The 27351-nt window shown below is 38.4% G+C and overlaps 1 protein-coding gene across 5 annotated transcripts in view; it reads left to right on the forward strand.

The window, feature by feature from the left end:
• DOCK4 (dedicator of cytokinesis 4) overlaps nt 1-27351 on the forward strand; it is a 258226-nt gene that overhangs the window by 133435 nt on the left and 97440 nt on the right. For all 5 annotated transcript variants that reach the window (XM_072861831.1, XM_072861800.1, XM_072861812.1 and 2 more), the window contains one exon: nt 9089-9214. In XM_072861831.1, the coding sequence (XP_072717932.1) occupies nt 9089-9214 (126 nt within the window). The remainder of the gene's footprint in view (nt 1-9088; nt 9215-27351) is intronic.

The raw sequence follows: 27351 nt of genomic DNA on the forward strand, positions 1-27351 counted from the left end.
ATGTCTTCCCATGCCTATTTACCCGCATTCAACAGCCTCTTGGCACTCTAATAATACCTTTTCTCTATGGTTACTATCAAACACTGAGAAATTTAAAAAAACAGGTGGAAAACCATATACTTTGGCTGTTTCATCTCCTATTTCACAAAAGTAAGCTTTGGCTTACAAATTCCTTGATTCAGAGGGGAAAGCCTCTTAGTGTAATTATTTACCTTGCAGTGGAGAAACCGCAGAGTCCCCATGAAGTGGTATAACTAAGGAGCATAATTTTTCCACACTTTGTATGATGAAAAGCTACAAGAGATCAAATACAGCAGGGAATTGGTAGCTCAGTGTAAGTTTACAGAGCGCAGTATTTCTAGGAACAGAGTTATGGTAACTTACAGTATTTTCTAGATACAAGAAGTAGTGTGGCTATGTTTGCATGACACTACCCCAGCAGTTTACAGTGTTACCCCACTCAGAGTTGTGGCAAGGAGAGCTTCTTCCTGTGAATCAGCATGAGAAAAGTCAGATGGGAAACAAAATGTGCATTCCCTGCTGGGAGCATGCTATAGCTGTTGGCCACAAAAAGGTGGGGTAGGCTCACAGTGGAGAGATGAGTGGAGCAGTGGCTGGTGGAAAATGAGGAAGAATGAGGGCAGGAGTGGTAACATACTCAACAGAGAAGATAGAACAGAACAAAATAGATAACTTTTTAGGTAACTCCTGGGCACATGAATAATCACATCAAACTACCCCCTGCATCTGTGCTCAACTAGGAACAGAAGATATCTGGTGTTAGTCTGTTCTCAGCAGGGTTCACAGACGTGTCAGTGGTGCTCTGAAATGTATTTTCTATCTACACATCACTAACATTTAAACAGCAAGTGCACTTATTTAATTACTCTAGTTCTGTGACAATTTATTAATCTGTCAGTTTTAATCTTTGTTACGTTTTGTGACAAGGAGATTATGTGTATTCCATTTTGATGTGGTTAAGAATTAATTGTCACTGAAGGCTGCTATTTGAAATACATTTAAAATAAGAATAGTGCTCATATATGCTTCACTAAGTACACAATGAATTAAGGCATTCCTTTTTGTTCTCAACAAATGCTAAAGCTGAAAGATTAAATACATAGAGAATTTAGCACACAAATTGTTGTTCAAGATCATTTGGCCCCAAATGACAACTTTCATGTATAAAAAAAAAAAGCCAGTTTTAGAGCAGCTTTTCAGACAAGGATTTGTAGAACTTTACTTTTTCAAGTACTTTTTACAGGGTGGATGATATTGTTCAGCAATATAATGTTAAACCCTTTTTCCCAAATTCAGGAGTAACCAAATCTTTAAAATTTGTAGCCTAATCTAGCATGTAATATTAATTATGGTAGTTTTGGGAAAACATATTAATACTTAAAGGTGGCAGGCTTATAGACCAGTCAGATGTAATTTTGTATGTTTTTACAGCAGTTCAAGCTTGTGTCATTGTCTGTGAAAGTTCTGGCTTTACCATAAGGACTTCAAAAATCAAGTTCAAGGTAGATTTTTGGTGTAGTTACCTGTAAGTGTCCTTCATATAGCATGACTTGTAGACTGTGCTAGGGATGAGGGCTCTAATAAAGTTAAACTCATACTATGCTCTTGATTGTTGCTAAAAGACTTGTTTTTAGAGAAGAATGAAAAATGTGCCATGGTGATACTGTCAGGGACATCTTCTATCCAGTAGAAGCTAATGACCTGCTGTTCATCTCAGTACTGCAATTATGCATGTGATTGAAATGGCACCCAATTTAAACCCTGAAATTCCTAGCTAAGGCTATATAATGAGAATAGCTGGCTCGTATTCCCATCATGGAGTTGGGTTATGTCTTAGCAGTGAGGTTTTTATGTGCCTTTCCCAAAAATTCATCCTGCTTGTGTCGTGGTTTAACCCCAGCCAGCAACTAAGCACCACACAGCCACTTGCTCACTCCCCCCCGGTGGGATGAGGGAGAAAAACGGAAAAGTGAGAAAACTCGTGGGTTGAGATAAAGACATTTTAATAGGTAAAGCAAAAGCTGCACACACAAGCAAAGCAGAACAAGGAATTCATTCACTGCTTCCCATGGGCAGGCAGGTGTTCAGCCATCTCCAGGAAAGCAGGGCTCCATCACGTGTAATGGTTCCTTGGGAAGACAAATGCCGTCACTCTAAACATCCCCCCCTTCCTCCTTCTTCCCCAGCTTTATATGCTGAGCATGATGTCACAGGGTCTGGAATAGTCCTTTGGCCAGCTTGGATCAACTGTCCTGGCTGTGTCCCCTCCCAACTCCCCGTGCACCCAGCAGAGCATGGGAAGCTAAAAAGTCTTTGACTTAATGCAGCAACAACTAAAACATCTCTGTATTATCAACACTGTTTTCAGCACAAATCCAAAACATAGCCCCACACCAGCCACTATAAAGAAAATTAACTCAATCTCAGCTGAAGCTAGGACAGCTTGTTACTATTAAATAGTGTGATTGACTTCCTTTATCTACTGAAAGAATAAAAAGTCTTAAGTCTAGTTCAAAAGATATATTAAAGAACATATATGCATCATTTTAATTTTAGCTTCTTCAAGGGTTATATTTACAAATTCATTACAAACATTACCTGGGCTTTTATGGTAGTGGCGATTTGTTTTTTAACACTTTCTTTAGGTCCCACTTGAATGTTGACTGTTTCTTTATTTGAGTAAGACACATAATTGGAATGCAAGTAGCTAAATTTCTAATACAATGGTGTGAAAGCTGTTTGCATGACAGAGCTGCACTTCATGAAGGAGAAAATAACGGCGTTTCCCTGGAACCTTTTGTCATTATTTGCACTAGAAGCAATATAAAACACTTATTATTGTAAAACTGTGTATTTTGTGTACTGCCTAATATTCTAGTTAACAAAACAGTATGTAAAAATTTAATTTTAAAAATTTTTGAGCAAGATTATTTGCCTCTGCAATATAACAATGTAGTGTGGAAATGGGTATTGACATGCTATGTGTATTGTTAATAGAAAAGGCATCAATGGGCATACTAAGGTAAGAATTGGAAAAAATTGTTACTGAGATCTTTGTTGTCTGTACAAGTAGGTTAGACTAGATGCTTATAATAGTCACTTAGCCTTCTGGTCCTTTAACCTTCATCCTGTAGTGATTCTGGCAAGAAATACTTGAGGCTCTACCATCTCCCCTGTAAAGAAATTCCAAGCCAATTTTCTTGTGGTAATATAATGCCATTTGCATTTAAGTGTTTATGTTCCATGTGAAGAAGAAAAAAAAACAAACCAATTTTTGACAAAAGCCTTAGGTATAAGAGCTCATTGAATTAGTGAGCTCCAAGAAAGCTGTCAGAATTTTTCAAAGGCTGTTTTTCTTGCATTCTTTTTTACTGAGCTAAAAACCAGAATTTAAAGCTGAGGAAAAGAGAAAGAGTTCAAAGTTTCCTTTGATAATTCAAAGTGATCACAATCAAGTCTTTAACAAGGCCAGCGAGGATTGAATCTACCTCTCCTTTTTTTCGCTCTGTTCCCGGACTGTAATTTGTGGGATTTACTACATAGATTTTGCTGTGGCCAAATTGCACCAGATTTATACAATTATTTTTCCCAGATCACATTAAATCAATTAATCATTTGTTTGCTGATAACAATGTGGAAATCTACTGGTTTTATCTTTGCAGTGGTAATTCGTACACTTTAAACACTACCAGAAATGGGAACACCTGTATGCTTTCAGAATACTTTTAACACCCCTAGGCAGCTTTATTTGGACAGATGCCTTATTTTATTACCTTTCTTAAAATACAAGCAGTGCTGAATAGCATTCTGTCCGAGGTTTTTTTTCTGTCAGGTTCCTGAGCAGCTGCTAGGCATTTTCTTCTTAATATGATCTAGGATTATCTGCCACCAGTAGATAGAAGCTGAATGTAAATGCTTTCCCTTCCCTCCAGAAGCTCAAATGCAAGTAAGTGGTCTGTAAGCATAATGAACAGTTGCCTTTTGTCATAACCAAATGCAGAAATCAATAATGCAGTATAAAAGCTGTTTTGACGTAAAATGACAGATCTAACAAAAATCTGGAATGCTTATTCAGCAACTTGTCAATTTTCTGTATTCCCTTTCATCTGAATGATAAAAATAATCCGTGGTGAACTATGGTACAAGTTGATTGTGAGAAATTTCATGTGCTTGCAAAAGAAATAAAAGCAGGTCTGTTTGCAGTACCACACAGAGTTTTGTAGCAATATTTTCAAAACTGGAGTAAATAAAGAATAATAGCTAACACAAGAGGTTTTAATTACCACTAGGGAGGTAATTGAAATTTTTTCTGAGGGAACAAAGCTACACTATGTACCTAATTAAAGAAAATGTGCCAGTCCTTCAGAGACTGGATAATCATTTTCATTGCTATGTTTTAGCTCCTAGTGTTCTAGAAATGGAAAATTTACAGTTATGAAGTTTTGGATAGATTCTAGGTCTCATAGATGGTGTAATGACCATATCAACCACAGTCAGATGCAGCGTATAGTGGCGTGTTGCAGTTTTCTATTTTGCTTTGCCCATGCACAGCTGTTCCAGCAGGAATGCTCTTATTTTTTCTAAAGCTGATAATTTTATTGTCTAGTGCATGAAATGAGATGAGAAAGAACTGATGCTGACGTACATCATCAGTGTGGAATAAATTAAAACTAAAGGATATTACCTTTGTTACATGATAGAAAAGGTATTCATGTTTCCATAGGAGAAATGTTAATTCATTAACTTTCTACCTCTGTATACAAAAAGAATATCTCTGCATTCTTTTGGTTGCATTCTTTTTCCTTGAGTGCCTTCTTCATCTCTCCCAGATTGGCTGCTGACCAAATTCTTTGGAAGCCTGCTCCACCTTGACCCTGTCTCATTCCTGTCTGGTGATTAAACCTTCCTTTCTAGGAGCAGTAACATTTCCTCTCCACCCCTTCCTTTCTTCTCCATAGAGATAGCTTTAATCACTTGTAAACTGAGTTCAGTGGCTTTCTGGCTATTATAGTGTGCAAAATTGTGGTTACATTTGGTGAGGACGGTGGTATCTTTCAACTAGTCAGTTCCTCTTCATTCCGCTTTGTTTTGCAGTGTGTCTGAGGGAGTCCCTCTTCACTTCAATTGAATGTGCAACCTTCTGAAAATCTGAATTGCTCTGTGATGTGTCAGTAGGTTTTAAACGATGTTAGTTAACTCTAATAGATAGTCAGGTAACTTCATTTATAATAAGGAAACAAAATTTAGTCCCTTGTAAAATGTGAATTATTCCATCTTTTTAAAGTACCCCATGACTTTTATTTCAGATGCATGGTTCCTCAGTCATGATGGGTGTCTAGTTTCTTTGGCAAGTGTACTGTATTTTTGTAGACCCATAAATATGGGATTGCTGTGGCTTGTAACTGGCCACAGGCTTTGTGTTTAGCTGACAACACAGTCCTCGTTACCTATCTAGCTTTGGCTGGCTGGATGTGTCTTAGCCTGCCTGGAGTTTTGTTCTGACTTGTAAAAGCATTTATCTAATGACAAAATAATAAATTACATCTACTTTATTTTAGCTCTTGCTTCGCTTTGTACAATTGTGTGGTGTAACCCACTTTGGTATATAGGTTTTGTATCTAATAGATAGTTATAACATGTAGTTTACTCTGTGTAGAGTTAGCTATCTATAACCATAGACTAAAATGGAACATAAAAGAGTAAAGACATGTGACCATAACTGAGGCCTTGAAAGTACTGGCATGGGATGATACTAGAGGCCCCAGACCTATGAACAGCTCACCAGTGGCCAGTTACTGGTCATCAAATAGTGTGACCTTGAGAGCAGAATAAAACCAGTTTTAGGGGAAACAAAGAGAACAAAGAACAGATATGTGGCATATATAAAACATCATATATGATGAACGAAGATGTAATGTGGACTTGCAGACTAGTGAAGAAATAACAAGGTGTAAAGTACATTAACAAACATAAAAATTACCCCAAGAGGAGCCTAGAGAGAGAGGAGGAGAAACAGGCAACATCCTGCCCCTCATGGCAAAGACTAGGGATGCTGATAACTTGGTCACCATACACCACCTTCCCAGGTTGAAACCATTGACCTTAAGACTCCAGAGGGGCAGTGGAAGGGTGAGCAAGGGGTAGATACTGGAATGATTTTGTGTGTGTATATGTCATTTTAACAGTATTTTCTTTGGAGTGTGTTAGTATCATTGTAAATGGATGAATAATAACTCTTTGATTAGACTAACTAATAGATTATAACTTTCATTAGGACTAAAAATAAGTTCCTGGCTTTTCATATGCGGTGTGTTCCTTTTGCCCATCACAAGATCCTGAATGTAACAGATCAGTGGCAATTCAAGCAACCTATTCTGTAATTTGGGTGTCACACCTCAGTAACAGTATGCATCTTCTGATTTTAGGTCCTTAATGCAGGGAGGCCTAGATTCCTTGCAAAATTAGTGGAGCTTTCAGAGAGCAATCAGAATGCTTAACTAGGGATCGCCTTCTTTTAAATGATTATATGAAGTCCCTATGCTCCTAACTTTAGCGTTTTTACCAGATTTATCAGATCATCTGCTTCCCTTCATTTGGCAGCTGGATCCTCAGTGGCAAGGTTGTCAACCTGAAACCTTGCTTTTCGGAGGTTCTTCAGACTTCCTTCCCTGTGCATCTTTGCTCTGTTTCCATTCTGGTTTAGTTTCACTCTTTCCTATTGTACTGGACTGTTTACACTGTATAACATTTTTAAGTAACTTTGCTATCTTTAGTCCAGTGTTCTTCAGAATAATGAAGAGTTGGGGGTTGCATACCATTTATATTCCAAAGATGTATTTAAAATATAGGTAAAATGACTAAACCATGTTTTAAGTGTGTTCACTGAGAGTTTTTCTCGATGCTTTTGGATATAAAAAGATGAGTCTTCATTTTCTAACAATGAATGCTGTGAAATACAGAGCTCTAATACCTTTCTCGCCTTGCATGAGCAAGTACTTCAAATCCTTGACAGGCAGCTTATTTCTCAATTTAAAATTATTTTGCCATTGATGATGTTTTTTGACATTTATCTCATTTTTTGGCTAAATAAAATTCTTCAAGGAAGTCTGTGAAGTTGATACACACAGAAAACTGTAGTACTAATTGGATTTGAGGTCTTTAACTTTGTTTAGAAGACACAATAACTTTACTTAACACCAGGCGGTGTACAATATCTGATTAACGCTGTTGTGGTTGATGTGATCTGGAGCAATGGCAAATGTTTTTTTTGGTTTCCAAGGAAACAGTGCAATAGGGGCATATGGGGGTAGGAACATACATATGTATGTATAACAATTTCTTAAAATATAAAAGAAACAAGATTGGAGGTGGGCTAAATATCCATATTTGTAAGTGAGCTGTACCCAGCCTAGCTCTTCCCATCCAGCAATGAAAAACTTTTCACCTGCTCTAACAGAGTCTGAATTTTGCCTGTATGACTTCTTACCAACCTCCTGTACTATCAACTGGCCACAGTGTGGTTTGTTTTCTCGTCTACACCAATAATAATTGTCACTACTTCCTAAAAGTTGTTAACTGGATAACCAGAGAACAAATTCCTATTACCAAAATAATTAATGTCCATGGCATTAAATACAGTCCTTAAAATAAAATAGACTTCACTGAATGTTTTTACTTATAAGATTTTGTTTATGTAATCAGTTGGAGATGTGTAGGTGAGCTGTTTTTCATAAGAGAATGGAAGTCAGGTCAGAGTATCACGTTCTCTGGAGTTGCCAAAATAATAAAATGTAAATATAGGTAAAAGGAAAGAGATAAAAGTTGTTATGCTAATTATATCTCTGCTCTCTTTAGTGCAGTAGCCTGGACTGACACTACTTAGTACAGATTTTTCAAGCTCTGATTTAAGAACCATCAAACTTCAAGTAAATTTAGTCAGTTAAATAGTGACATGGTTGTGGGGGAAATTTCTTCCAAAGCCCAAAGGACCAATGACCTTGTTGTTCAGTCTGTGTGTACATGTTATTTACTTAAGCTTAATCTAAAGTTGATTATGACTCTTCTGTTTATCTCCAGTTGTTCAGTGTATATAAAGAGTTTGCTTTTATCTTCTCCTTGATCTGTATGTTGACACGTGATATGCTGTAGTAATGTTGAAGGTCAGGGAAGATTAATCTTTACAAGCTGTATCTTCCTGACACTTGCCTCAGTGATTATATTCGAAATGACAAAAAGGCATGCCTGTTATTTGTGTTAATCTGAGCTGTAATGAAGTATACTGTTTGCAATTTATTTGTGTACTGCAGATATAGCAGATGAAGTTATTCTTCCTTGGTTCTAGAGGAATAAATACTGGAAAATGATTATATGGCCACCCTTGCATTTTGCATGTCATAGGAAAGAGCATGATTGATTAAATTTGATGAATATTGAAAAAAAGTTGTAATTTCAGTCATTATGAAATTACTGTGCCCAAGTAAAAAATATTGATTATGCTATATTGGCTTATTAGCATTTGTTTCTTCAGATTTTGGATTAGTAAGTTATATAACTTTGTATCAGGTTAAGTGATGCTTTGTAATGAGACTTTCACATTTCTCCCATAGATAGGGACCATTGTGTTTGCACCTTTTCTTGCATACCAACGAAGGCAGCATTGTGTTGAAGGAAGTGAAAAAATTGAAATGGTAGCAAATATTGCTGACTGACATTTCTCTACATTGACACTTTTCTAATTCTTTTTCCAGTTAAGGTGTCAGTCCATCCCTATTGAGATAACTTTGATTGGACGTGTCATCGTAGTTCAGTTACACATCAGTAATAATTTGCTAATGCTTTTTCATGGGTAGTTGTTTTCAAGTCTTTATGGATTTCTGAATGTTGGTACCCTTCCCAAATACATAAAAAATTTGAGGTGGGTTGGCTTGGTATTATTAAACTTCCTCTGAATTTTCTGGGTTCTCAGGAATGCATATATACTTGCAAGTATATATAACGTTAAAGTAGTAGTGATGACCATAATCTGTTTGAATGTCTTATTTTTCCTTGTTTTTCTCTTCATTTTCAGGTCTGGCAGTTTCTCTTCAGTTGCTTCATGGAGACATAGAACAAATTAGGAGAGAGTATACATCCATGTTTACCCATGGAGTATCCATAACAAGGAAACTAGGTTTTTCCAATATTATAATGCCTGGTAAGTTAAAAAGAAAAAAACTCTCAATAAGCAGCAGAAGAAAGAACTAATGAGAAATTACTTATTTTTCAGCTCTTTTCAAAATAAATACTGCATTCTAAAACTTCAACTTTTCCAGAGAGTTTTATGTTAGTTTTTTTCAGATAGATGGAAGAAAACTGTGTCCCAGTGGCCCCATTGCATTTTACATTGTATAGTTACTATGTAAATGTCAAAAGGGCATACAGCCATAGCAGCCTTTTTTGAGGGATGGAACCCCACTTTATAGAAGTGAAGATGACTGAAGGCAAGAGATAACCAGCAGAACATTATGTTCTTAGGAGCTGGTCGCTTTCTAAATAGGGATTCACGGAATTTCACTGACACTGTACAGCTTCTGGTTTCACCAGGTTTGTATCTCAAATACTGGAAATGGAGATACTGGAAATGGATAATAATAGGGATGTAGAGACTTTATTTTTATTACATTGTATGACAAAATATGCAAATACTTAAACAGATGCTAAGGAAGGTAGAAAGATTGTGTCAATATGAATGTGAAGAAGCAAATACAGGAAGAAGTTTGCAGTAATATCTATAGTTCCATCCCTGAAATGAAATTTTTAAAAAGTTTAATGGATTGCTGGAAATTATAAGGCAAATGTCTCTTTAAAGGAAAAGCACACCTGCAAGCAGGCTAGTTTGGCATGATTATGGTGTTGTGTTGTTGCTGAGAAACGTTGCAAGGAGGAGCTCACATCTTAATTTCAGCTGAGTCTACACACAATACCTTGACTCTCTCAAATGTAAATCATCCTCATGACTTGCAGATTTTTAATAGAGACTACCTTCTTATAAAGATCTGTCTTTGCATTCCTGTGTACCTAAATCAGAAGTAAACTGAGGTTCTCAGGCAAGAATAAATAAGCTTCAATGCTTCACTAATCAAGGAGGTCTTAAATAGGCATTTAAAACTCATTAATGAGACTCAGCTTTAGCTATGGGCATGTATTTCTCTTGAACTTCTGCCTGAAACTTGACAACTGAGAATTCACTCTTGTGTTCTTACTGCCAATTAAACATCTGTCCTTCTGCATCCTTGATCAGTACTACTCATCACTTAAAACATGCACAGAACACAAGTTAATAAAACAGTTTTAGCGTTATTGTGAAAATACTCTGCTGGTGTGACTGGAATATTTAGAACAATAAAATGTGTGAGTCAGGTGCCATTTAATTTAAAGGTAGCTTATATATGTATGTTTAATGGAAGCATTCAATTGAAATCTTATGGTTTATTAGCTAGGGTTTATTTGTTGTATTACTGTTGGATTTGTAATTTGAATCAAATGAGTATTCTAGATAATATGGCTGATAACAGTGGAAGCAGTTTTACTGAGCACACTATAACTCCCATTAAGAAACCTTTCTGCATTTATCTATGATTTAGTGACCTTCTGCTCTGTGTTATCAAATTTTTCTAACTTCTATAAATAGCTCTCATATCCCCTCACTTTCCAGCTGTGAAATAATGTGATGTACTAAACTGCAAAAAAAATGTTATAGCAGAGTACTGTGTAATCAGCTGCTGGAGGAGTTTCTCAACTCAGTTTCAAAGAATTGCACAGGCTCAGTTTGTCCCTTTTTAATTTAAAAAATAACATATGGGTTCTGGTGTGCTGCTTTCTCAGTCCAAATGGATGCATACCTCAGTTTAGAAAATATACAACTTTTATTCTATGTTTACTGGCATAGAAGAGATTTCTCCTAAAGAGAAATAATCATCTCACTCTTGCAATGATGAGTTCCAAGGGCTAACTAGAGCAGTATGCCCTAGGCACTGAAATGCCCGCAGGAACCTAGCCTTTGAAATGCTTTTTTTCTTTTAAAGCTCCCCTTTCATTTTGTTTCTCTTCTAGTGTCTTTTTTCAGAGATACATTAGAGAACTTCATCTTTTGCCACTGGAAATTGTCATTAATTAGATCTCATCTTATATTTTTGTTGAAAGTAAGTATGTTGCTGTGGCTAATTAGCACTTAGGTTAGGGTTCTGAACTAGACTCTCTTGAATTATTCAATAAGAAATACTTCATGCTGCTGAACTGCAGTATCTCTTTTATAAATGCCGTATTTTAAGTCTCTCTCCTATTCTGGTGTATTTAAACTCTCTCTGACCTTCATTTTTCATCATATAAATCATTTTCTCTGGAGGTTTTGCCGTTAAAAGTAACTAGGATCAGCATACATGCCAAAACAGAATTTTGTTCACAATAATAATGCATGTTTTTATAGAGCAATGCTTTTTATGTCACTGGAGCCTGACAGGGTGAAGCCACAGAATGCTGTTTCCAGGACCTGTGGAATTTTTAAATGAAGAACGCCAAGTGTTTTAGGAAATGAAGTAGATGGCTAGAAAAAAGCATATATGATTCAAAAAGGCTGTGAAATAAGTAACTCGCTTTATTCTAGCTGACAGAAGAAGGAAAGGCAGTGAAAGTGTTATCTTGTGAGTCTAAACATGCATTTTCTAGGTTTAACCAGGATTTAAGGGCAGACTCTATGCAAGCACTAGTAAACTCCTTTCCAGCATCCTAGTGTGGCAGTCTGCAGATGTACAAGCCAGTATTCTCAGAAAGCTTTGTACAGCATCAAAGGACAACTGTGCTTACACCCTGAATTTCTGTGTTCACCATTTCCTGAAAGGAGAAACAACCACATTGTCACTTAGTATATAAAATTTAGCATTTAATATTTATGAACATACTATACTTTGAGCAGTATTTTAAGTTAGACTAATGTATATAATAGGTGATGGAATATGAAAGCCCTTTTGTATTTTTCTGTGCATACTTTTATCAGCTTTTTTGCTGTTTTATGTAGCGTACTCTTATGGAACCTGTTTCCAAATTTGACTTACAGCATCTGTATCAGTATATAACTTCAGCGCTGCATATGCTTATGTGTTCTAGCACATATGCATGTACATATTTTTTGTGGAAGATATCTAATTCTGTAAAAAAGCCTGATCATTAGTGTGTGTTGTCTGGAGATTTTAGAATTGCAATAAACCATAGCACAGCTGTTTGTCTAAATGAGGACTTACTGGAGGAGTCATAGCTCCCTGCTAGGACTGCCAGTTGTAAACAGACTCTAAACTATCATGTGGTAAGCATCCATATAGTTGCACGTCTTCCTTTCTTGTGCTTATCAGATCAGAACAGTGTCTGCTTTACTTTATTTAAGCTATACTGTTCTTAATAGTGCTAAGTCTATTAGTGGTAGTAGATGTCTTGACTACTTGGTACATTCAAAGCCAAAATCCATTCAGTGTGAGACACTAGCACATAGTGTCTGTAGAATCTTTTTTTCATTAAGCAATTCAGTTAGGTCCAACCCTTACTTCCTGGAACTTTACCTACAAACTTACTCTATGCAGCTTTGTCTATAATATCAAAGATAATTCTTATTTAAAACAGCTATAGATATGATTTTGAAAGGCTCTGTATCTTATAGAGGACAACAGCTCACCTCCAAATGTCTTAGTCCATAAAATATACTGCAATGTATAAACAATTGGCCTGTTGGTTGACATCTCAACAGATTTTCATAGATGGATATCGATTAGCTGTAGACACCCTGTTTCAGCTTATGATCTGAACTGGTGGCATTACCACTGCTGAGATCTGACCACCACTTGCCCTGAGTTAAGATCAGTGTTTATAATTCTTCCTGTCCATCCAAATTATTAAACCGTATGATATTAGGAGAGGTTAAAGAATTGACAAGTCAGTACAATGGTATTACACTGACCATTGTTTTCCTTGTACATAAGCTTAGGTTGTCCATAATGCTGGTATCTGTAGCTGAGCTAGTTGGTCCTGACTGCAAAGTTCTTGGCTTGTAATCCTTCACTCTGAATTTTTTGGTCCTCTTCTAATCCTGTGATACCATTTAACAAATAACACAGCTAAAGACTCTACATGAAGCTGCCATATTAATTTTTGTAATGGAATTTTAATACTTTCAGACTTTTATTTGTCAAACAATAAAAGTTGCATTTTTGTTTCTCAATGTTCTGTCGTTTTGTTTTTTTTTACAATTTCTGCTCATTCAGCAGATAGAATGAACTGCCCAGGATGTTGCAGTGCTTTTAAGTTTCCTACATTAAGCTTTATATGCTTAATTTAAGAAAAATAACTTAGTTTTTTTACCATCATATCTGCATTGCTTTGCATTTGTCAACTTTTAACTTCATGAGATGTCCTTTAGCTGTCCAGTTAAACCTCATCAGAATCCTGTCTTTGAAAGCTACTGAATGTACTCATTACTCCTTCATCTGGATTATTAAAAGATCTTTTATTCTTTTCATGTGCAAGTACATGCTCTCCAATCTTTTTTACTTTCCATTTTCAGAAGCTTTTAAAATGAAACTAGAACTAGAATCTTTGTCTTTTTATACAAATGATCTCATAAAATGCTATCCATGTGATAACATGCATTTTTCAATGATATGATTTTGACTAGAAACAGATTTCCTCTTTCAAAGCTTAGAATAAGTCTGGAGAGCAAAAATGTAAAGAAAGCTATGGAATCTGTTCTCTTCATTATGGTAAGTGTCTGTATCTGTCAGTGAGCTTGGACTTAGTAAAGAGCCGTTGATTCTAGGAAAAGAAATATATGTCTGACACACTTAAGCATTTTTCTCCCATGAGGAGTGGTATGAATTTTTCCAATCTTCTTCATCCTGTATGGAGTACAAACAGCCTAAATTTAACACCTGCCATTGTTTGCTGTTCTGATTTCCAAGAAGCCAGAAATATGTATTTTTAATTACTGAAAGTAATATTGCCTGGATAGATTAGTTACACAAAATATGTTTAAGCAATATTGTGGAGTAAAGACACCCTGAATTCTGACCTTTCATGAAACTGTAGTAGTCTATAGGGAATATCCTCTGCTTTCCAAATCCTATTTTAATACGTTTTTAAAGCTTTGATGCTATCTACCAAAGAAATTATCATTTCTACAAGTCACTGGAGAGAACAAAGATACTAATACATGACTACATACTTGGTTAGACAAGTGCAAGGAACTTCTATATTGTTCTCCTTCTCCTTCCCATTGCCTCTGTCTTATTTTCTTGGTTCATTAGGAACTGAAGGAAAAATAGAAGAGAACTATAGAAAGGGAAGAAAGGCCAGAATTTAATTGGACTTCCCTTGATTTAAAGTCTCTGGAAGTGGAGAACAGGGAAAAGGGTCTTCTGCAGTTTATAGAATTTGGAAGAGTAAGCTGGCTTTCTTTTGAGCATACAATAAGTAGCAGTGATGCATGGGAAGTGTATACCAAGGCTATGGCTTGGAAGTCTTTCTTCAATAAACCAGGTAAGGAGTACTAGCAAACTAACAAGTGAATGCTTTAGCTCTGTAAAAATAAATGGTCTTTCCAAATTCTCTCGGAAATATTTTCTTTATATTGTAGCTATACATAATCAACAGGTCAAAGTTTTCTGTTAAAAAAGCTTGTAAGTCTTTTACTCCCCACTTGTTCAAAGCAACTTGTTCTACATCTCATTGTTAAGAGGAAGAGCAAAAACAAGTCACAAAGGAATTGGGTCTTAGGTGGTAGATCTACAGTCCATTTGAAATATGAAAGTATTACAGTTTGAGAATCCCTTTTAAAGAGCATTTAATTTGCTTAATCAGCTGTTTTCTGATGAGTTTTTCTTAGGGCTTGTTGAGAGTTTCTGTAATAAAGCTGAAAAATGTAGATAATGTTCTGTTGAAAAAGGACAGTAGGGTAACTGAGAAAAGGAATCTATTTAATTCATCTTTGCCTTTGATTTAAATGCCAAAGCTTACTTAATCCAGTAGTAAAAAGGCAGTAGTGTTACCAAAGTCACCAATGCTTCCGAAATTCTAACACATGCAGAGTTGTTTTAATGTTTGGCTTATATTAACAAGAATATCAATGATAATATAAAAACTAGCTAGCAGTATATAAATAATAGAAATGGTCTTACTTCTTTCTGCCCATCCCGTCATATACTTAAATGCAGAGACACACCGTGCCCCAAATAAGTTTTTGTCAAGTATCACCCAGAAGGTCCCAATCTCAGACTTTTTCTTTGTATGTATATATTTAAGCACTGAGTACAACATTTTCTCATTCTTGAGTCATGTGTGAATATTACTCATAAATAGTAATTATAGTGAGTCTGTGCAAAAGCTTCTTGCAAATAACAAAGTTGTTCTTTGCCACAATAACGGAGAAGTAAAGGTATTGCTATATGGGGAAAAAGCACTGAACAGACAGCTGACTGGTGGTTGTCACGGTCTTTAAATCCGACACGTTTACTGGCAGCTTCAAGCATGTCAATGAGATTTGCCCCATTTCTTAAAAGTGATGAATACATTTGCTGGTAAGCAGCCAGCTACTCTTTTGGTATCTTCTACAATGCAAAACAAAAAAGAAATTGTTTCAATAATGGGATTTCACTTCCTACAGTGATGAAATTCTTTGTGAAATGCAGTGTGCCTGTATCTTCCTGAGCTGATCTCCTTAAGGATGCACTTCTCTCAGATAACATCCTTCTGTACTATGATTTTCATGAATGATGCCAGATTGCTTAACTTGAATTTTTTTAATTTTTTTTTTTTTTTAATTAAATACAACTCTAGTTCAGTGTAAGAAATAAGGAAGGGGAGGTAAGAGACCAACATAGCTGAGTAAAGATGTGCTGGTCAAACTAAAGGGCAAGAAGGAAATGCACAGGCAGTGGAAGCAGGGACAGATATACTGGGAAGACTATAGGAACGTTGCCCAGTTGTGTAGGGATGGGGTCAGGAAGGCCAAGGCGCAACTGGAACTGAACTTGGCAAGGGATGCAAAGAATAATAATAAGAGCTTCTATAGGTATGTCAGCCAGAAAAGGAAGGTCAAAGAAAGTGTACCCCCGCTGATGAACACAACTGGCAAACTGGTAACAACAGACGAGGAGAAGGCTGAGGTACTCAACAACTTTTTTGCCTCAGTCTTCACTGGCAATCTCTCTTCCCACACCTCTTGAGTGGATGGACCTCAAGGCAGGTACTGGGGGTGCAAAGTCCTTCCCACTGTAAGAGAAGATCAGGTTCGAGACCATCTGTGGAACCTGAACATACATAAGTCTATGGGACCTGATGAGATGCATCCCAGAGTCCTGAGGCAATTGGCTGATGTAGTTGCCAAGCCACTCTCCATGATATTTGAAAAGTCATGGCAGTCAGTTGAAGTCCTTGCTGACTGGAAAAAGGGAAACATTGCACCCATTTTTAAGAAGGGTAGAAAGGAGGACCCTGGGAGCTACTGACCTGTCAGCCTCACCCTGTGCTTGGGAAGATCATGGAACAGATCCTCCTGCTAAGGCACATAGAGGACAGGGAGGTGATTCAAGACAGCCAGCATGGCTTCACCAAGGGCAAGTCCTGCCTGACCAGCCTTGTGGCCTCCTATGATGGAGTGACTACATCAGTGAACAAGGGAAGACCTACAGATGTCGTCTATCTGGACTTGTAAATAAAGGCCTGTAAGGCCTTTGACGTGGTCCCCCACAACATCCTTCTCTAAATTGGAGAGATATGGATTTGATGGGTGAACTGTTTGGTGGATAAGGAATTGGTTGGATGGTCGCATCCAGAGAGTAGCAGTCAACAGCTCAATGTCAATGGCCGGATGGAGATCAGTGACAGGTGATGTTCCTCAGGGGTCTGTATTGGGACCAGTACTGTTTAACATCTTCATCAACAGCATAGTGGGATTGAGTGCACCCTCAGCAGATTTGCAGATGACACCAAGATGAGTGATGTGGTTGACAACTCTGAGGGACAGGATGCCATTCAGATGGACTTGGACAAGCTCGAGAAGTGGGCCCGTGTGAACCTCATGAGGTTCAACAAGGCCAAGTACAAGGTTCTGCACCTGGGTCAGGGCAACCCCTGGTATCAATACAGGCTGTGGGATGAAGGGATTGAGAGCAGCCCTGCAGAGAAGGACTTGGGGGTACTGGTAGATGAAAAACTCGACATGAGCCGACAATGTGCACTCACAGCCCAGAAAGCCAATTGTATCCTGGGCTGCATCAAAAGAAGCATGGCCAGCAGGTTGAGGGAAGTGATTCTGCCCTTCCACTCTGCTCTGGTTGAGACCCCACCTGGAGTACTGCATCCAGCTCTGGAGTCCTCGGCACAGGAAACACATGGACTTGTTGGAGTGGGTCCAGAGGAGGGCCACAAAAATGCTCAGAGGGATGGAACACCTCTTCTATGAGGACAGGCTGAGAGACTTGGGGTTGTTCAGCCTGGAGAAGAGAAAGCTCCAGGGAGACCTTATTGCGGCCTTCCAGTACTTAAAGGGGGCTTAAAAGAAAGATGGGGACAGACTTTTTAGCAGGTCCTGTTGTGATAGGACATGGGGTAACAGTTTTAAACTAAAACGGTAGATTCAGACTAGATATAAGGAAGAAATTTTTTTACAATGAGGGTGGTGAAACGCTGGAGCAGGTTGCCCAGACAGATTGTAGATGCGCCATCCCTGGAAACATTCAAGGTCAGGTTGGATGTGGCTCTGAGCAACCTGATCTAGTTGAAGATGTCCCTGCTCGTTGCAGGGGGGTTGGACTAGATGACCTTTAAAGGTCCCTTCCAACCCAAACTATTCTATGATTCTATGAAAGCATCAAAGTTCAACTGCCAGAAAGGTATTAGCAAGAGTTTAGTATTGCTATAGTATTCCAGGACTTGATCTCTTCTCCCTGCCCCGCAAACTGTATATATTAATAAACACATATATTTTGATAGTTAAAGTATTTACAACCTCCATGTTGTGACTACTGCAAATATGATCAGCTTGTAATGTACCTTGTTGAAATTTAGGCTACATGGTGGTGGTCAGTGCTGCATCACCCAGACATAGGGCCAGCTACTTTTGAATTGAGCTTTTCTGTCTTGTTCCCTGTGTTTTTGTAGACTGCTTGTTCTTATTGTAACTTTAGCTGTGGCAGTTCCAAGTTTACTGGGCTAAAAGTGGAGTGGAAGATTTCCTGCCCTTCATAGAATCATAGGATCATTAAGGTTGGAAGAGACCTCTATGATCATCTAGTCCAACCATCAGCCTAACACCTCCATGCCTACTAAACCATGTCCCAAAGTGCCACATCTACACGTTTTTTTAACTCCTCCAGAGATGGTGACTCCACCACCTCTCTGGGCAGCCTGTTCCAATGCTTGACCACCCTTTCAGTAATTTTTCCTAATATCCAATCTAAACCTCTCCTGACACAACTTGAGGCCATTTCCTCTCGTCCTATTACTAGTTACCTGGGAGAAGAGACCGACCCCCACCTCACTACAACCTCCTTTCAGGTACTTGTAGAGAGTGATAAGGTCTCTCCTCAGCCTCTGCTTCTCCAGACTAAACAACCCCAGTTCCCTTAGCTGCTTCTCGTAAGACTTGTTCTCCAGACCCTTCACCAGCTTTGTTGCCCTTCTCTGGACATGCTCCAGTAACTCAATGTCCTTGTAGTGAGGGGCCCAAAACTGAACACAGTATTTGAGGTGCGGCCTCACCAGTGCTGAGTACAGGGGGACAATCACTTCCCTACTTCTGATGGCCACACTATTCCTGATACAAGCCAGGATGCCATTGGCTTTCTTGGCCACCTGGGCACACTGCTGGCTCATGTTCAGGCAGCTGTCAACCAGCACCCCCAGGTCCTTCTCTGCCAGGCAGCTTTCCAGCCACTCTTCCCTAAGCCTGTAGTGTTGCATGGGGTTGTTGTGACCCAAGTGCAGGACCCGGCACTTGGCCTTGTTGAACCTCATACAATTGGCCCCAGCCCATTGATCCAGCCTGTCCAGATCCCTGTTTAGAGCCTTCCTCCCCTCAAGCAGATCAACACTCCCGCACAACTTAACTTTAACTCCGTTCACCACAACTCTCTGGGCTCGCCATCCAGCCAGTTTTTTGCCCAGCGAAGAGTACACCTGCCTAAGCCATGAGTTGCCAGCTTCTTCAGGAGAATGCTGTGGGAGACGGTGTCAAAGGCTTTACTACAGTCCAGGTAGATAACATCTACAGCCTTTCCCTCATCCACTAGGTGGGTCATCTGGTTGTAGAAGGAGATCAGGTTGGTCAAGCAGGACCTGCCTTTCGTGAACCCATGCTGGCTGGGCCTGATCCCCTGGTTGGCCTGCACATGCCTGTTGAGCGCAGTCAAGATGAACCGCTCCATAATTTTTCCTGGTACTGAGGTCAGGCTGACAGGCCTGTAGTTCCCCGGATCCTCCTTCCGGCCGTTCTTGAAGATGGGTGTCACATTGGCAAGCCTCCAGTGGTCTGGGACGTCCCCTGTTAACCAGGACTGCTGATAAATGATGGAGAGTGGCTTGGCAAGCTCCTCCACCAGCTCCCTCAGTACTCTCGGGTGGATCCCATCCATCCCCATAGACTTGTGAGTGTCCAGGTGGCAGAGCAGGTCATTAACTGCTTCCTCCTGGATTATGGGGGGTTTATTCTGCTCTCTATCCCTGTCTTCCAGCTCAGGGGGCTGAATTCCCTGGGGATAACTGGTCTGACTATTAAAGACTGAGGCAAAGAAGGCATTAAGTACCTCAGCCTTTTCCTCATCCTTGGTGGCAATGTTCCCCCCCCCCGCATCCAATAAAGGAGGGAGATTCTCCTTGGCTCTCTTTTTGTTGTTAATGTATTTGTAAAAACTTTCTTTATTATCTCTTACAACAGTGGCCAGATTGAGTTCTAGCTGGGCTTTTGCCTTTCTAATTTTCTCTCTGCATGACTTGATGAGATCCCTGTACCTTGTCTTTTATCTTCTACTTTTGCTTGTTATTGTCAGTATATCAGCATGGATAGTATCATCATAGAATATCCTAGCTGCTAGAAGGCATAGCATAGATTGACTCGAAGGGTAGGAGGCAAGATGGACTAAGAGTCCCTAGCCCTCTCCTCAAGTCAAAGTCACCTTTATGTGTTTTTTTGAGATCCTCCCACTGACAGTAGCTACAAAGCTCTTGTCCCATTCTACAAAGTATTCTAAGGAGCTTTTCTGTAAAACATTTTGCATCCACAAGATTTACATCCTGGATAATACCATTTTGTCTGTGCCACATCCAGAGATTTTCAGTCCCTACAACTGAAATTGTTTTAAGAGCTGTTGAAGTCATGTTTAGGGTATAAAACAAAGCAACAAATTAGCTTGTATTTTACGGGGATGTAAATGAACAGGAACTTTCTCTAAACAAAATAATGTTTTCTGCTCCTTTTCAATTCATGGTTCTAAAGGACCTATAATTCTGAGCAAAGCTTCCAAAAAAGCACTTCCTAACAAAAGCTCCTAGTGAGTTCTGTGTAATTATTTTTAAATTAGTGGCTGCTGTCAGGAGAGTTTATATTTGCACACTGAAAGCTGTAACTATCAGAGATGCTATCTTGTTCAAATACAATCATGCTGTGTTTTGTTACAGTACTAAATAATCAAATTGGAATTTATTTCACTAGAAAGCTTTTCAAGGATAGCTGGCAAACTAAACTCTTTCCTTTCTAACAGAGACAGCTACCCTTGATCTTTGACAGCTATCTTCAGATTGAAAACCTTTTTCCATGTTAATATGCTACAAGAAATTCTGCAGTTCTAAATGTGGTTGGAATATGAGATAAGTCTTGTTGTTATAATATCTGTGTTGCAATTGTAACTCACAGCTTCCTGTAAGTTTAAAAACAGTTTTGTGATGAAGGATTATTACTTTGACACTTAGGTTAGGTACAAATGTTTCTAGAAAAATAAAAGAACAAACAATACATTCGTACAAATGTTCTCCCGATGCTTGTCCTGATCTGACCTCTGTTGTTCCTGTCACCTGAGGTTCAGTGGGAGCATTCAAGCCTCTGTTAGCTGGGGGCGGCTTGCACGTAGGTCCTATAGCTGGGGGTACACCCCGTGAGCCACAGCAGACCAGTGCTTGTGTGCAGGTCCTGAATAGTGATCATAGAATTGTTTAGGTTGGAAGAGACCTTTAAGATCATCAAGTCCAACTGTTAACCTAGCACTGCCAAGTCCACCACTAAACCATGTCCCTAAGTGCCACATCTACGCGTCTTTTAAATACCTCCAGGGATGGTGACTCAACCACTTCCCTGGGCAGCCTGTTCCAGTGCTTGACAACCCTTTCGGTGAATAAATTTTTCCTAATATCCAATCTAGGCCTCCGCTGGTGTAACTTGAGGATGTTTCCTCTTGTCCTATCACTTATTACTTGGGAGAAGAGACCAACACCCACCTTGCTACAACCTCCTTTCAGGTAGTTGTAGAGAGCGATAAGGTCTCCCCTCAGCCTCCTTTTCTCCAGGCTAAACAACCCCAGTTCCCTCAGCCGCTCCTCATAAGACTTGCGCTCTAGGCCATTCACCAGCATCAGTGATGATGCAGGTTCCTATCTATGAAGGAAAGGAAGCCTGCAGAGCTATCCCATAATGAAACTGCACAGTGGAGATAATAGGACCCATGAGCATGCATTGTCATCTCCAACCTGCAAATTACTCCTGACTCTTTTCTTTTTACTGGCTATTTAAAATTTGTGTCTTACAGTTGGCAGGTTCAGGAAGGCTGACCTCCATTAGCTAAGCATGTCCTCCAGCAGTCTGTCTTGGGGTTGTTTTGTGACTTTAATTGACCTTTCCTCCTGCTCCTTGTAATTGCCTCTTTTATATACTTGATGCTGATCAGGTCTCTGTCCTCTGCTCCCATTCAGCCCTTGGACACTTCATTGCTAGTTGGGTTGAAGTCACGAAGCTTATTCTGTTTCTTCTTAGGTCAGAAACCTTGAGCTGTAATGTGCCTGGTTAGCGTCTACATCTGGGGCAAAAAGGGTTTGGAGTTTTTCCTCTCTTAGCCTATAAATAGCGCTTTCAAGATATTTTTGCCAGGTCAAAGCTGAAATGTATTGGCAGGACCATATCAAGAGGCAGGTACTGCCAATGCTGTGCTGTACACATTTTGATTTAGCAACCCAGACATTTCAATTCAGCACCTTTCACATACAGTTAAGCTCACTTAGCAGAGTAAATATCCCTGCAGAATACGTGCTTAATACTTGGGCTGCACGGGAAAGTTAATCATCCACATCACTGCAGCTTTCTGGTTTTTTGTTAAATTCTATGGAACTTCAATTTCCATATAGCTCTAGCCCTCACTTCATCGTAGAAGCTCTTGTAGGAGTGCTTCAGTCTGTAGGTTTTAATATTTAAAAGTCTGGTTTTGATTAGCCTAATAGGTGAAATAATAGGGTGCTAACTAAGTAGTGCCAAAGTGTTGGGGTTAATGGGTCACTTCTGTAATTAGGATAGAATATATTGATACACTTTTTCAACACATTGCATTATTGTCTGAAGTAAGAACAAACAGCTTCCCTAGATACATTTGTTGGTCCTCACAGTTCTTCCTTTTTTCCAAGAGGCAGCTTTTTACTTCCTACTCTCATGGGAACCAACACCAACCTTTTTTTTTTTTTCTGCTTTGGTGTTTGTCATCTCGCATCCAATGTACAACAACCTTCTGCCTTACCTATGATTGGTTGTAACACGTTAACCTCATTTTTTATTGGGATAGTAGCTAGAAAGTAGCTGTGCCAAGATAAGCAGCTTTTTAAGCAGTGAAATGATTCAGACAACAAAGAAATGCAACATATGGCTTCTTTAATTTGCTTTTCTCCAGCTTCTGTTGACTCAGCCCATAACCCACATGTCTAGAAGTGCCCTTCACATCTAAGGAGACCTAGGTGGTTTAGCTTCATAAAACATATTTAATGATCTCAGTGTGTGTGGTTCACCATTCTACAGTCTTTTCTTACCCAGAAAACTATGTCGGTCCTAGACAAAGCTGACTTATAATGGGGTTTGACCCTGTAATGGTTAACAGTGTTACTAACTGTATGTTGACATCTACATGTTCATTGCACAGTCCAGAAGCCCTGGTGAATTCAGAAAGCTTAAAGAAACCGTCACAACAGGAGTTGGGGGATGGAGATGCTCCATAAGAACAGGTGAAAATGAGCTGCCCTTTCTTTTGAAAGAAATGCTTTCAAATGATCTAGATCTTTCATACCACACAACTTCATTATAGGTAGAGGTAGGTTTGTCACCTTGAAGTTGAGCATCATTTTTTATATTGTTTTCAGTTGCTTGTTCCTGTACCAAACTTCATGCTAAAAATAACCACTGGATGTTTTCACTGAAACAGACCTGGAGAAGAGGATTTGTATTTCTCAACATTGATATAAGCTGGAATAAGTCTGTTGATTTTTTCATCATGTTTGAAGTCTCATCATATCTCATTGAGATTCAATCCTATAGGCGTGTTTTCAACCAGTAATTTAAGTCTGGTTATATAATTATTACATAAGATGTGCCTCTCTTGTTTCTGTGTAAATTCCTCTCATGTGGTTAAGTATAAGACTGTGTAAAAATCTCAGTACACATACAACTAGGAGAGATTTATTTGCCATGCAGATACTTTAGCTGAGATACCATTTGTACTCACCAAAGTCTACCTCAGAACTCAGATATTCAGCAGGACTTTCCCTTTCAGTGCTACTTATGACTGTAATTACCCCTCTTAGTGAAAACAAGATCATTTAATGTCAGAATTATCTGTCTGGTATACTGTTTAAGGCAAAGATCCCATAGAAAAATGGTGTATATTCTTGTAATCAATTGTGTAACTGCAGTTGCCATAAACTAAAAAGATCAGTTAAAGGAATATAGATAAATTCAACAATTCGCTGATGTTTGCATCCTTTATAGAGGAAGTTGGAAGTGTTTTTACTGGAAGAGGGGCCACAAAAGAATGCCCTAACTTAGTTTTACACGGACGATCTCAGGTTTTGGAGAGAGAATTTCTCTTAAGGAAGATTGAAGCAGTGGCATTTCTACATTGAGGAATTAAAAGTGATTAAGATATCTCCAGAGCAATATTTTAAGAGTGAAATATTTTTTTAAATTTGGATCCAAATATATTTGTCTAAGTTTTTATTATAATTTTCTTTCCTTTTTCCTTTCCAGAGTGAAGTTTACTTTCCAAATCCATTTTCTTTTTTACAGGCAGCTATTTTCTGATAAGGCTTTGTGCTTGATTTTTACAACGCCATTGACTTTTTGATCTCATGAGCTTTTACTTGTAACACGTTCATACAAATATTATGCCAAAGATTTGTCAGGAGCATGGCTTTAAGTTCTTAACATTCCAGTACACTTATCTGAACTGTGCAAGTTCAATATAGTTGGTTTTCTTAGATTTTGGTTGCAAGTAGTGATCTTTTTTAAACCAAAAATGAAATATGTGTGAGTACAAATCCAGACGCAAGGCCAAATTTAAACCAAAACCTGCATTTTTGAAAAGATTATAAAATGTCAGATATGCCACATACTTTGAGAAAAGGAAGCTGCTGTTATATCTGCCAATGCAGACTGTAACCTTGATATACAGCCAATAGTTTACATTCTTTTTGATTAATTTTTCAGTCTATTTCAGTTACCTCCCTTCTGCTTTTCCATCAATTTCCATATAAAACATCGTTATTCCTCATATAGCGTGAGAGGCTTAGTCTCTTCTTGGATTTAACTTGCCTTGCATGATAATGGAGAAAATCTGGCATTTTCTTCCAATAACATGACCCATGTGTCTTGATTTGCTCTGAGACACTGAAAACAGAGTAGAGCTTTCAGAATGGATGCACATCAGGACAAAATTCATCTGAACTATCCTCTCATGACACTGGTTACAAACTCTGCCAAGGTTCTGTAAGAGGAGAACAGGACAGTATTTGTGAAAGTACATCCTACTCCTGTGTCTTTTTTCCCTGTGATTTGATTTCTTCTGGCAATTAAAAAGGTGAAACTCAATGGGTTTGGATTTTTTTAAAAGCCTTAAAATGCAGGCACCGTTTTTGAAAGCCTGCTTAACTTCTGTGAAGGTGCTTTTACTTCTGTGAAGAAGTAATTAACTTCTGTGGATTACTTCTTTTAGAAATGCTTTTGTATTTTTGCATAGAATCATAGGATGATTTGGGTTGGGATGTACCTTTAAATATCATCTTTAAAGATCAAGATCATCATCCCTGCCCCCCCATAGGCAGGGACATCTTTCACTAGATCAGGTTGCTCAAAGCCACATCCAACCTGACCTTGAACACTTCCAATAACAGGGCATCCACAACTTCTCTGGGCAACCTGTTCCAGTGTCTTTTCCATTTAAATCCTGTAGAGTTTACTCTATTTAAAAAGGAAAAAATATGGTTTTCACTGAGTTTCATCTGGGCTAGGTCATGAAATTTGTGTGCAAATGGTTATTTGGTTATGTTTCTGTGAAGCCCCCATGGAAAATTGAAATAATTCCTTGCTGATAAATAAAAATAATGGCTGAATGTAGCACAAATGCATGTAGAATTCAAGTTAATCTTTACAGAGAAATTGCTGCAACTACAAGTTGTGTGCTAAAATCAGTTATATAACAAAGCTTCTCTTTTTGATTATTGTGTTTCATTTTTTCTGAATGTAAGACTCTTGAAAGTGACCAACTGCTAGCACTAACTAGAACTGATCCTAGTGTAAGTGTATACTAAGCAAGGACTTGACATATTGCATGCTCTTTGGTAACCATACTGTACTAGCTTCTAAAACTTTTATAATAAAATATTACTGCAGTGTGAAAATAATTGGAATCTAGTAGTTTTAAGGGTAATTTTGTGACCTGAATAAACATACGAACAGCTTTACTGATTCAGATCAACCTGTCTATCCGAGTGTTGTAAATAGACACCTAAGGAAGAGTAAGAACTGAGCATGCATCTATGCATGTATAGTAATTACCTCCTGATGCTCCCCCAGCCTCCAGCTGTTTTCAGCTCAAGGGATTTCCTGAGCTGCTTGTGATTGTCTGTTTCATATCCTTTAGTGGATCTTCCTTCCATGGCTTCCATTCTTCCCTTGAACCCTTACACATTTGTCACATTCACAACATCCTTCGGAAAGGTTTTGGTTTGTGTTTGGTTTTTGTTCTGGGGTTGCTTTTGTGGTGTTTTGTTTTTTGGTTTTTTTTTTAATATAAGTCTTGCTGTCCATTACCTGAGTAACCACCACCTTTTGCTTATTTTGAACCTGGTTCCCACCAGGAACCAGAGATTGATTCAATGATTGCACACACTTATTAGTAATTCAGCTTTTTCATCCTTGACTTCGCACAAAACTCTTAAGTGAATACCATCTGGTCCTGGTATTTGTTTCTGTTCATTCTGTCTAGCTGTACTCTAGCCTCTGTCCATAGTTGTTTCAGAAGATAATTGATAATAAGGTAACACAGTAGCAGATTTCCCCCCTTTTTTTATGGGCATGGTTCTTGAGGGCTTTGTAATATAGCAGTTTCCTCTTTTACCATATTTTTTTTTTCATCTGGCAATGATTTAGATTGTGCTTTGGAGGAATCATTTAATTATTTTGCATACAGTGATGGAATAATGTTATAAAAATATTAGAAGACTGTAGGAAGATCATTATTTCTGGTACTTAAAAATCACTGGAGAGTTGTATGTGGTAAAATAAATGCAAGAAATGTGAAATATGAGAGTATCCTGGAAAGTTCAAGCAGCTCACATTCTGCTTGCACATTAAAATGAAGCCGGAAATTGAAGATGCACTAATTATTTATCAGTTACATATCTTTCAATTAATTTTATCCACAGTACAAGTATCCATCTCATGTTTGGCTTCTAAGTGGCATACCTATAAATACATAAAACTGTCATACTTGATTTCTTTTCACCAATGCTCAGTGAAAATCTGCTTTATTAAAAGAGGATATTCCGATTATGCTAAACTTGCATTTCACTAGATGAAAGCATATATTCGCAATTTCTTTTTCTACCAAATCTAGACATTAGCATTTTAGAAGACGCTCCTAATTATGACGCTGTTCATCCTTCATTTTTCTAGTGTTTCACAAGGAAAGTCCAATTGCTTCCAAGTAGTTCTAGTAATGGTTGTTGAGAGCTAGATTAGTTTACACTTTTTAGAAATAGATTTACCATCTTCAAACAGAACAGGGGCTTCCCTAC

This window comes from Ciconia boyciana, chromosome 1 (genome assembly GCF_034638445.1).
Source record: "Ciconia boyciana chromosome 1, ASM3463844v1, whole genome shotgun sequence".
NCBI lineage: Eukaryota > Metazoa > Chordata > Aves > Ciconiiformes > Ciconiidae > Ciconia > Ciconia boyciana.